Source organism: Schistocerca nitens, chromosome 2 (genome assembly GCF_023898315.1).
Source record: "Schistocerca nitens isolate TAMUIC-IGC-003100 chromosome 2, iqSchNite1.1, whole genome shotgun sequence".
NCBI classification, from domain to species: Eukaryota; Metazoa; Arthropoda; class Insecta; order Orthoptera; family Acrididae; genus Schistocerca; species Schistocerca nitens.
Genome location: NC_064615.1, coordinates 1,175,953,357 through 1,175,966,605, shown reverse-complemented (window position 1 = coordinate 1,175,966,605; position 13,249 = coordinate 1,175,953,357). Strand labels below are relative to the sequence as shown.

General features: G+C 37.3%; 1 protein-coding gene across 1 annotated transcript in view; it reads left to right on the top strand.

Annotated features, from left to right (window-relative positions):
- The window catches only part of LOC126235639 (Down syndrome cell adhesion molecule-like protein Dscam2), a 167,781-nt gene that overhangs the window by 57,680 nt on the left and 96,852 nt on the right, over positions 1-13,249 (top strand). Inside the window, exon 6 of the mRNA XM_049944352.1 lies at positions 12,746-13,014. Within this exon, the coding sequence (XP_049800309.1) occupies positions 12,746-13,014 (269 nt within the window). The remainder of the gene's footprint in view (positions 1-12,745; positions 13,015-13,249) is intronic.

Genomic DNA, 13,249 nt, shown 5'->3' with positions numbered 1-13,249 from the left:
TACAAGTCCTTTCATTTGATTTGAGTCCCTATATCTTCATCCTGTTGGTTTGTATTTATACAATGTTTTGGTGGTCTGTCGGCCTCTATGTTACTGATGTGTTCTTTCCATTTTCTTCCTAATTATTCTAGTTATTTTTTAATTTTAATACCAGAGAGAGTTAGCTAAATGTATCTACATTTCCAGAGTCTCCGAAGACTAACAGTATCATGCCAGCTGGCTCAGAAAGTCATTTCCCAAGGCATATTTCTCTGTGACACCAACAAATCTATAGCCACAGTGAGCCAGTCACTGACCAGTGCTTCTCTTATCACACAGGTCTTGAAAAATTCAACTGCACCTTTTTAGCATGTTTTAAATACCTCTTGCCATGCGCTGAAATGATGGATAATTCCACCATCATCAGCCAAAGCAGTAGTCCATCTCCCCACCCAATCTACTCAACATTCTAGTCCATCCTTATGCCAGAATTGCTCATTCCCCTGCTGATGACACAGGCTTTAGACTTGAGCTATAAACCCACCCTTCACAACTTGCAAATTCCAGTCAAACATTTCCTATCTTTTAAAAGGGAAGGCTATGTGTGAAATTAGCCACATCATATACCAGCTAAGTAACAATTATTATGGAGTGTCCAGGAAGGAATAAAAACAATATGGAAAGGCTAGATTCCTAGTCATCACATAGAGGATGCGTTAAGTTGCAGAAAGGCAAAATGAAAAAAAAGGGCTAGAAATGTTCAGCTATGTCCACCATCAGAAGTAGCAAACACACAATATTCACACAAGCACAACTCTCGCATGTGTGTGTGTGTGTGTGTGTGTGTGTGTGTGTGTTGGAGGGGGAGGGATGGGACACGCACACACACACACACACACACACCCATACTGATACCCATACCCATACTCACACTAAAGAAAGATCAGTAACCTGAATGCTAATGACATCACAGTTCTGTGACATAGTTCTGTACATCAATCAACTACTGGTGAATAATTGGCTTTCTACAATCATGTGTGCTACAAGCACAAATATATTTCACTTCTGATTCGTGTATAAGCTGGTGCTTCTCCAAATCTTCCATGTCCTACTTAGGTTCCATGGCTGTGGCCAACTGTGCAGTCCTGGTAATAACTCTTTCATATCTTATGGTGTGTACAGCCATTTGTAAAACTCTCTCTTGAACTTTTCCCAACTCCAAAAGACTTCCACTGCTTTCTGCAATAATTTTAAATTCTTCAGTGGATCTGTTCCTTTGTATGGTCTGACTCTAATATGTTGTCTGTAGTACACTTTCTCACTGGAGGGAAACTCATTTCATCATCACTTTGCATCATAAGCCTAGACCTGAAGTAAGTTCTATGTTTACAAGTAAGGTTTCCTGTATGTTTGTATTTATGCCTGAGTACATCACCAATGCATCATTTCAGGAGCAAATCATTCTCACCCATCAATATATATATGACACTGTTAATTTCCACATTATTCTCTTGTGTATGGTGTATTGGTGGTTCCTCATAGCAATGATAATGATCTGTATGTCAGCAGCCTCTATATTGGCTGTGTGTAATGTTGCGTGTGGAATGGTACAAGCATTGTTGATCTTTGTAAGGATAGTAAAACTTGATCCATTGTTGAGTTGGTATCAAACTCTTAAGGGAACAGTTATATTGATAAAGTTATGAGAGAGAATTGGTGGCCAGTATTGGCTTAAGAATGAGAAATATTAGTACTAATATAAAAGCACTTGATGCCATTTTAGAACTACTAGTTGGTTCCTCAGGAAAAAAGGAGGGATAGGTTCAGTAAAATTAAACAGGAAGGGCATAGATGAATGAGACTGTATGGCCTCTGTTTGCACAATGGACTAGTTCAGAATTGACAATTGTCAATGCTGGGCATGATATTGCATGGGAGGCAGCAATGTGTGATCCCTTTGACAGCATGACAGGCAAGTATTATACACAAAGATGCTGGGTGCTCCAGAAGGAAATTTCAGATAACAAAGTACTGCAGCTGGAAAAACAACTGAGAAGGCTCAGAAGTTGCATGAGTTGATAATTTCATAATAGATACAACATTAAAACTAAATATGAACAACTTACTAGAGGCTTGTTGAAAAACAGAAAACATTCATTATCATATACTGCCTAACCATTTTACTTACATTCTCATGTAACTGATTATAAATATATCTAAAAACAAAGATGATGTGACTTACCAAACGAAAGCACTGGCAGGTCGATAGACACACAAACAAACACAAATATACACATAAAATTCAAGCTTTCACAACCAACGGTTGCTTCATCAGGAAAGAGGGAAGGAGAGGGAAAGACGAAAGGATGTGGGTTTTATGGGAGAGGGTAAGGAGTCATAAGGAGTCATTCCAATCCCGGGAGTGGAAAGAAAGGTAAGTCTTTCCGCTCCCGGGATTGGAATGACTCCTTACCCTCTCCCATAAAACCGACATCCTTTCGTCTTTCCCTTTCCTTCCCTCTTTCCTGATGAAGCAACCGTTGGTTGTGAAAGCTTGAATTTTGTGTGTATGTTTGTGTTTGTTTGTGTGTCTATCGACCTGCCAGCGCTTTCGTTTGGTAAGTCACATCATCTTTGTTTTTAGATATATTTTTCCCACGTGGAATGTTTCCCTCTATTATATCCATATCATTGATTATAAATATACCTAAATAAAATAGAAAGAAACATTCCACATGGGAAAAATATATTAAAAACAGAGATTCCATGACTTACCAAACAGGAAAGCGCTGGTAGATAGGCACAATAAAAAACACACAAACACACACACAAAATTTCGAGCTTTCGCAACCCCCGGTTGCTTCGTCAGGAAAGAGGGAAGGAGAGGGAAAGATGAAAGGATGTGGGTTTTAAGGGAGAGGGTAAGGAGTCATTCCAATCCCGGGAGCGGAAAGACTTACCTTTCTTTCCCTCCCGGGATTGGAATGACTCCTTATGACTCCTTACCCTCTCCCATAAAACCCACATCCTTTCGTCTTTCCCTCTCCTTCCCTCTTTCCAGACCAAGCAACTGGGGGTTGTGAAAGCTCGAAATTTTGTGTGTGTGTTTGTGTGTTTTTTATTGTGCCTATCTACCAGCGCTTTCCCGTTTGGTAAGTCATGGAATCTCTGTTTTTAATATATTATAAATATACCTATATATTATATATACCTATATATTATAAATATACCTATATATATATCTACTAATTTAAAGTGATAATTACTCTTCAATGTTGTAAAATTCCTTTTTCACCAGATAGTATTTGAGTTTCTTTGTAAAATTAGTGTCATGTACACTGTCATGCAAGTTTCTAGGTAGACTTCTTAGCAATTTGATATCTGAGTACTGAGGTCCTTTCTCAGCCGTTGTCAATTTGTGGGGTATAATTCATTCATTTTTCTCGTGTGTGTTGGTAGTTGGTACGGATGCTTTTGGTCCTGTTATCAGTGTACTGTGTCATCTGTAAACATTACAGTTTTCAAAGAGTCAATTTATTATCTGCTTGTACCACACAATTTATATGCATGGCATTGTTAACAATGTATAATTTTTTTAAAATTACAAATACTTTACAATATGCAACAATTACTGTACTTGTTTCTGGAACAAAATTAATTGTTGCGTTATTATTCATGTTAAGGCCAAGTTACATGGGCATTTGTGGACAAGCCACTGACTGAGTCACTTTTTAAAAGTATCCATGTCAATATTTTAATTTTATTCAGTAAAAAATTATCAAAAACAGCTCCTTTGACATAGGGGATTTCTGCTATTGAAGTTAATCATATGTTAACCATGTGAAATTTTTTTTTGTGGCTTGTATCATGTTTGTAAATTTCTGTGTTCTTATTTGTGGCCTTAGTATCTATTTTCAGTAGCAAAATGACTCACAGCGTATGAATAACATAAACTGTGAGAGTATTGACACATGTGAACAGGCTTTTTCAAGATGTTCTTTGTTTTACTTTTGCTACAATCCTCAAGGCACTTTTCTATATTATGGACACTGTTTTCGTATTAGTGTGGCAAGTCTCATTCCTCAGTACTATTCCATAAGACAAGAAAGGGCATACTAATCCAAACTATGTTGTCCTTGATGTTTCAGAATTAAGGAATGGTGATAATCTCCCTAGTAAATGTAGGCTGGGTGCTGTATTTTTGCAGACTTGGTCAACATTTGTGTATAAACCCAAAACATTACATTGCAGACAGGTTTTTGACAGAATTTCATCAATTGCAATATTTTGTTTATTTGAATCATTTTTTAAATGAATAATATTGGTTTTTCCTATGTTTACTTTTGTCCCTTTCAAAGTGAGCTCTAGCCTTATCAGTAATGTTTTGAATCTCTTCAAATGGGCTGAGCTCACTGTCTGCATGATAGACACCAGATGTGTGAATAGTATACATGGTGATTAAATCTTTACTATCTACAGAACTTGGGAAATCATTTACATAACATATAAAGAGAAGCAGCCCTAAGATGGAGCCCTGAGTAACTCTAAAATGCATAAGGGGCAGTCAAATAACACCAAACACCCACCACAACAGGAACATCGAATGGTTCCATTCAAAAGTAATCCCACTGGGGGACAAGATAATCAGTTCGTGGTTCATAGAATGGTGTTGGCTGCTGACATACCCAATCTTGCACTTCCTCATCCTGCTCAAACTGACAACCATGCATGTCTTACTTCAGGTTGCGAGGGATGTGAAAATCACATGGCGAAGGATCTGAGCTGTACGGAGAGTGTTGCAATCTTTCCCAACCAAATCACTGAAGTGTAGTCTTCGTCCAACTGGCAGTGTAGGGATGGGTGTTATTGTGCAACAGGATTCTTCCGTTTGGGAGCATTCCTTGGCATTTTGACTTTATGGTGCTTTGCAGATTCCTAGCAGTGTTCTCAAAGCACTGCAGAATGAATATGGTTCCATGATCGAGGAACTCGATGAGCAAAGGGCCCCTACAGTTGAAGAAGAAAGTCACAAGGCCTTATGTGGTATTGCCATTTAGAGCCCAAGGGCAGATATCAAAGTCTACAGTGAAAACATTTCACATGTCCCCTGCCAAAGAAATCCAGAGCTCTTCATACAAGTTCTGGTAATGTCAAGATGACCTCCTTCTTCAACTGTAGGGGTTGTCGGCTTGTTGAGTTCCTTGAATGTAGAACCACAATCAGTCATTAGCACTGTGGAGACACTTTGCAGAAACCACAGTGCACCATAAAGTCAAAACATCCAGGAATGTTGTCAGTCAGAAGCATCCTGGTGCACAATAAAACCCACCTGCACACTGTGGGTTGGAAGAAGGCTACACTTCATCAGTTTGGGTGGGAAATGTCCCGGTCTTTCACTGTGTGATTGTCACATCTTTGGAAACCTGAAGAAAGACAAGCAAAGACGTCATTTTAAATCAGATGAAGAGTTTCAAGAGTCAGTGTGGTTGTGGGTCTGTCTGTGACTGACCGTGTTCCATGAACCAGTAATTGATTGTCTCATCTCCCACTGAGATATATATCTTAATACGTGTGGTTGTTACTTTTGGATGGAACCCATCATTGGTCCCATTTTGGTGTGTGTTTGGTTTGCATTTGACTGCCCCTCATGCATTTCTTATTCCTGGCCATCTCCTCTCCAGTATTCCTCCAAATAATTTCTCTACACTATTGTCTACCTTTTAAATACATTTCCAGCAATTGCATGAGTTTTACTGATGTTCGCTATCAAAAACTTTCGAGAGATCCAGGAACACTTCTGCTGTTTGGGGCTTTTCATTTATTTTTTCAATTACATAATGGAAAAATTGTACTGTTGCTCACATTGTACTTTGATCTCTTGTGAAACCATTCTGGACATCACCTAATATATCAGCACTGTAGTAACATTAGCCTTATGTTGTCCATCAGTTTGTTAAATGTGTTGAGGTTAGGGCAATGGATCTGTAGTTCTGGACACACTTTCTTTCCTCTTTTTTGTCTAAGGGTTTGGCTACAGCCAGTTTCAACTTGTCAGGGAAAATACTGTTTTCAGAAACACAGCTTATTAGATGAACTAACAGTTCAACTAGTTCGGTTAATTTTTTTACGCGGTCAATAAGCTGCAGAATGTCACCTGTGCTTACTGCAGGTAGTGTACTGCAATTCTGTTCATTAGTTGCCTCAAGTGTATGCTATGCATCTGGTTTTGTGTAGGCATGTTTTTGACAGTATCTATAAAGTAATTATTACAAATATTGCTAACTGGAAGGGGATTGGAAATGTCATCACTAGGGAATAGATTTTTATGTACAAAAAAATCTTTCAAATATTTTATTTTTATGTTGGAAGAACACAAAAAATATGTATAAAAGTGCAGAAATATTTTGTGTACATGTTACAAACCATAAATATGTATGTTAAAATATCAGTCATGCTGACACAGTGGTGGATTGAAACAATTAGCTGTTACAGTGAATCACAAAAACTATCTCCAAGTTTTCCACCACAAATCGATGTCAGTTGCCTCAAAACACTGTATGATGCTTGGAGAAGAAGCTTTCAACACTGCATGATGATAATCTTACATATTTCATCAACAGAATGACATTGGCATACACATTTTCAATTTCACTAACGTTTACTTCCCCTTCTACCGTGGCAGTTTTAAACGTAGAGTGAAATACACCATTTTACAGAAAGGACTTCAGCTAACTTCATCATGTATGCAGCAGTATTCATAAGTAAGAGTAAAAAACTATCAAATATCACACCATTTGGCCATAACAGCTGCAGAGATTAATTGAATATGCTATGTATTGTTACATGATTTGATACCGATATTTCTTTACATGCTCATTGGATAAATCTGCATAATATTCTGAACTTGTTGAAACTAGGGTGTGTGAAGAGGAAGCTGATTCACATAAAAGAAATTGTCTAGGAGTTGTACTTGAAGCAGCCAGTCTATGTTTACGGTACTACCTGCTAAATGTTGCAAGACTTAGGTCACTGGGGTGCATTGACTGATATGCCACATTTTCAACAGAGCAGAATTCTTCCAGCACTTTTAAAGATGTCACTAAATTCAGCAACATATTGTTGCAAACAATAGTAAATGGTTCACCTTACCTTTGGCGTCATATTGCCAATCACTTCACTTAAGATACCATACCGTATAAACATCTGCTTTATACAATATGAGGGCAATGACTGAAGACTGTTTTGTACATTGTGTCAGCCACCCACTTCATAAGCAATGGAATTCCCTTCCAGATAGCGAGGCAGTATGTGTAGTGGATGTCACTGACTCCTTAGAACATTTATGAATGAAATTCATTCAAACTGCATTCTCATAACATGAAAATGCCCAATATTTTTGTTAAATTTAGATATTATAACAAAGAAAAGTGAGAACTTATATGTCCTAGCAAAATTATTTAAAATATTTACTTACATAAAATATTAGCAATATATGCATTTTTATGTGAAACAGAATTTCACATATGATAAAAGCATTAAAGCAGAGGTGGATTGTTTTCCATCTACAAACAGAAGATAAAAATTATTTAGGTAAAAATTCATTCTCCAGTCATGGTTATTTACAGTTAATTCTACATTATTAATTTCAGTTTTTGTTGCATTGTGTCTAATTTTATTTACTATTGGCCAGCAAGACTTTGACACACTGTCTGAACTTCATATCTGTTAGCTAACTCTTCGACCGAGTGAGGTGGCGCAGTGGTTAGCACACTGGACTCGCATTCGGGAGGACGACGGTTCAATCCCGTCTCCGGCCATCCTGATTGAGGTTTTCCGTGATTTCCCTAAATCGTTTCAGGCAAATGCCGGGATGGTTCCTTTGAAAGGGCACGGCCGATTTCCTTCTCAATCCTTCCCTAACTCGAGCTTGCGCTCCGTCTCTAATGACCTCGTTGTCGACGGGACGTTAAACACTAACCACAACCACCAGCTAACTCTTCCCGCTTTTAATCTCAGGTGCTACTGGTATTTGAACCATTTGTAGAGTTCTTCTTGTAGCTAAGAGTTAATCAGTCTGTGCAAAGTATGCATGTTTTCCATTTTTTTCTTAAACAATTTTTTTGGTTTAACATCTAACAGTACAGGTTTTGATTTCAGAGGTGGTTTTTTTCAATACTCATATTTTTTAATGAGATGCTGCTATTATGTGCCCAGTCAGAAGTTATAAGAACATGTTCCATTTATTGTTGATACCAATGATACTAATAACTGATTCTCAAGATTTCTGACTTACACTATGTCTTAGCTTAGCAATGTTGTTTGCAGATAGTATGCTCTTGTGCTTGTCTGAGAAGTTACCACTTATGATGTCTGCTGAAATGATATGGTCATAATTCATTATAACATGATCTATTGAACTGCCATGTGTGTTGTCTATTCTAGTGGGTGCTAGTTCAAGCAGATCTCTAACCCCATAAGACAGAATACAATCTGTAAAATGTTTGCCTTCCTGGCGGTCACGTAAAGTGTTAATGTTCACATCTGCAAGTGTGACAAGATTTATATTACTACCTGATATTAATTTATTCAAAACTCCATCAGGAAAGTGTCAAAATTTCCAATAGGTGATCTATGTATACCTATAACAAAGAAAGAGACAATGCAAAAATGTGAATGTGAGAATTGTAATTTGGAAATCTTTGTCAACACAAAACTCGTTCACCCAAAGCAATTTTTCTGTGGAGATTATGCACTTATATTTTCTCAAGTAAATGGTAACACCACCACCTTTATTATGTCCTCTGCTGTCCCTGGTAAATAATTTATGAAGACCATGAACAGGAGCAGACCAAGCACCAAACCTTGCAGCACACCATATTTAATGTTTCCTCCACTTGGAACTTAAACTTATTCATGGCTTGTCATTTGCCAATGTGACATTCTGTTACCTATTGTAAGATTTACTCCATCCATGCAAGAGGAAGACATTTAGTACCATACCATTTTAGTTTCCTCAGCAGAATTTTATGGTGTACACAGTCAAAGACTGGCAATATCACAGAACAGACCAAAGGGTAACTTTTTTGTTTAGTTCTGCTAGAATTGAGTTTATGAATAATATATATCGCATTCTAAGTAAAAAGATCTTTATAAAAGCTAAACTGAGCTGTTGTTAAACGGTTATTTTCAGAAATATGGTTCAATGTTACGCTGTAAGCTACTTTTAAAGTAAAACGCTTGAGAACTCAGGAGAAGGGTAGATCAGTATGTAATTACAGATCAATGGCTTATCTCTCTCTTTGTATATTTGTGTTACTATTGTGTACTTCAGTCTTTCAGGAAATACCCCTTGGCTCATCAAATGATAACATTTTTTTAGTCACCTGATGATTTCTGTGATCTCTATAACAGATGATTTGGAAAACTTTGTGTCTATTCACACTGTGTGTATTGCCTGTCTAAGGCAGTTTATTGAGCATGCTTTCGGTGGATGGTTTTCTGTCTATGCTTTCAGCCACCATTAGGGTGATTCCATTGAGCTTAGTAGCCAGTGATTTGAGTTTCATGTCATATGTCTCACTGCTACTGTCATTTGGGACTTCAGTGTCATTTACTTCACCAAGCTTTTTCATTTCATGTCAAATAAAGCTCCAAACTGTCATTGCCTTTTAATTGAAGTTTCAATTTTTTGTGCATAATACATGGATTTTGCCTTTCACATGCTGAGGAATTTTTCAGTACTGTTTATAATGAATATTTAAGTCTTGATTAGAGCTAGTCCCTTGTGTTAAATAATGCTATCTCTTCATAGTACAAGATTTCTGATCCACATGAAATTTTAGGGTTACAGAACCATAACATTAAGTTGACTACCTTTGGCTGCTTCATTAGCCTCTTGTAACTGACAGATAACTGTTCTGTGTCGGCACATTAAGATTGAAAATAATGATAATTATCTAAGGCTCCATCAGTGGACCTTTTAAATTGGTAAAAAGATTGAATCTGTTAGTGCTCTCAGTTATGATCATTCACATACATATGTATGCCAAATATCCTCTCAGTGTACTGTTTTCCACTAAGTGATCTTTGTCACTTGTAATGGCACAAGTATGTTTGTATGACTAGATGCTGTCCATTATATTATTATTATTATTATTTGTTGTTGTTGTTGTTGTCCAATGGAATGGAATATTTTCATTAAACTGTGCTGTTCATTCCTTTAGTTCCATCCCTCACTGAACCACCGTGATGAGGTGAAAGAGGAAGTGTGATGAGCAGCAGATTTTATTTACTGATGTTTCCCAGTCCTTAATGGTCATAGCTGACAATCTGGTTCCAACAATGGTTTTAAACTATGCTGTGAATTCTGTATGATAACAGTCTAGCTGGATCAGTATGATGTTGTCGTCTGGAGACAGCCTGTGCACCGTCTGACAACTGTGTGACATACAAGCAACATCTTTTACACAAATTATTGTCAAATTCTTCAAAAGAACATTTCATCTTGTTTTTAAGTCCAAAATATGTCTGCATTGAAGTTCAGTTAACTGTAACACTTTTCTGTACCCATTCCATTCTGGCATATCTGCAGTGTCTCTGAACTTCGTATGATGCTCAAAACAACAGGCCATGTTTTCAGCAAGTGAAACACAATCTAAGGGCTGAGCATTCAGTTCAAAAAGTCATTCTTCCTCCAACCATAATGAGTTGAATAATTGCATGGACTGCACTCCACTAGTGCTCTGTTCAAATATAATGTTCCTTTCCCACATTTTTGGATACATTTATTTTCCATTATCATTTAGTCTTTGAGCAACTATCATATCCAAAGGAAAGTTGTTAAACTGAGGAGATTCAGTGACAAACAGTCTTTTATCAGTTATAAACTCTAGCGGTAGAAATACTTTAACATTCAGTTTATGCTAGTATTCAAAGTTGAACTACGGACCACCCATTCGTACAATGAAAGACTTCTGGTCTGTAAATGGAGCTTTTTACATGGTGACAATTCTGATTCTTTTCTAGCAGCAGTGATCTGTTGTTGTTGTTGTTGTGGTCTTCAGTCCTGAGACTGCTTTGATGCAGCTCTCCATGCTACTCTATCCTGTGCAAGCTTCTTCATCTCCCAGTACCTACTGCAACCTACATCCTTCTGAATCTGCTTAGTGTATGCATCTCTTGGTCTCCCCCTACGATTTTTACCCTCCATGCTGCCCTCCAATACTAAATTGGTGATCCCTTGATGCCTCAGAACATGTCCTACCAACCGATCCCTTCTTCTGGTCAAGTTGTGCCACAAACTCCTCTTCTCCCCAATCCTATTCAGTACCTCCTCATTAGTTATGTGATATACCCATCTAATCTTCAGCATTCTTCTATAGCACCACATTTCGAAAGCTTCTATTCTCTTCTTGTCCAAACTATTTATCGTCCATGTTTCACTTCCATACATGGCTACACTCCATACAAATACTTTCAGAAAAGACTTCCTGACACTTAAATCTATACTCGATGTTAACAAATTTCTCTTCTTCAGAACGCTTTCCTTGCCATTGCCAGTCTACATTTTATATCCTCTCTACTTCGACCATCATCAGTTATTTTGCTCCCCAAATAGCAAAACTCCTTTACTGCTTTAAGTGTCTCATTTCCTAATCTAATACCCTCAACGTCACCCGACTTAATTCGACTACATTCCATTATCCTCGTTTTGCTTTTCTTGATGTACATCTTATATCCCCCTTTCAAGACACCATCCATTCCATTCAACTGCTCTTCCAAGTCCTTTGCTGTCTCTGACAGAATTACAATGTCATCGGCGAACCTCAAAGTTTTTATTTCTTCTCCATGGATTTTAATACCTACTCCGAACTTTTCTTTTGTTTCCTTTACTGCTTGCTCAATATACAGATTGAATAACATCGGGGAGAGGCTACAACCCTGTCTTACTCCCTTCCCAACCACTGCTTCCCTTTCATGTCCCTCGATTCTTATAACTGCCATCTGGTTTCTGTACAAATTGTAAATAGCCTTTCGCTCCCTGTATTTTACCCCTGCCACCTTTAGAATTTGAAAGAGAGTATTCCAGTCAACATTGTCAAAAGCTTTCTCTAAGTCTACAAATGCTAGATGATCTGCTAGATGATCTGTTAACTGATTATAATTTCATTCTGCCCTTTCTCACATCTACATCGTTAACAACACAAATGAAACACTACAATTTCTAAACAGTCATTTTCACTACAGAGATGCAAAAGAGGGCCTTAATCAGCAGAGCTCATTCCAGACCGTGAAAGGGAGTACTGTGTTACGTATGAAACTCCTTTAAGGTGTCCTTGACAGTGAAGCTGTGTTCTAAAACAGTGTATTTTGATTTAATAATAAGGTTTTCATTGAATGTTTACTACTGTGTAAACTGCAGTAATTCATTTGATTCAGAAATATATTTTATAGGATTTGTCTTTCTTTTCGTGGTGGACACTTTTTTCCCAAATAAGTCAGAACACTTATTATGACAATAAATAAAAAATTAAGCAGTTAGCATTTTTGTCAGCTATATATGAATATGATGTAGTAGTTCTGTTATACTATTTTGCAAATTAGCTTGCATTCTTCCTTTGTAAAGATGATTTGTATTGCTTTTTTGTATAAGTGGAAATGATCTTATGACTATGATTCAGAGAAATTTTTCATTATACTTATTGTAGGTGTATAAATACGGCAGTAATGTGTGGTGTTGTGTTGTAATTAATTATGATTCCTCCAGGACACAGATCAATTTGATATACCCAGTGAGCAGACATACTATACTATTTCATACTTGGAGACGCACAACCGATATGAGTTCTGGGTAACAGCCTTCACAGCAGTAGGAGAAGGAGCAGAATCAAGGCATGTGGTGCAAGCAACAACTGACAATGCCCCAGCACAAATTGCTCCATTTAGCCAGCATGTTGTTGGAGTTCTACATGAAGATTTAAAACTGTCATGTCTGGCTGTTGGTCAGCCTGCTCCACAATACTATTGGAGGAAAAAGTAAGTATGCTGTTACATATTGTTGTGTTACTGAATTAGGTATAAAGAACAAAAAATTATGTTGAGACACAAAATAAAAATTCGCTGTTGAAATCACACTCATGAGATATTAGTTGGCTAGGATAAATCATATGTGGTGCTATAGAAGTCTACACTGGTGTATATATACTCTTGAGAATAATTTACTCAATTACTACCGAATACTAGATGTTGAAATCTGCCACCTTAATTACAA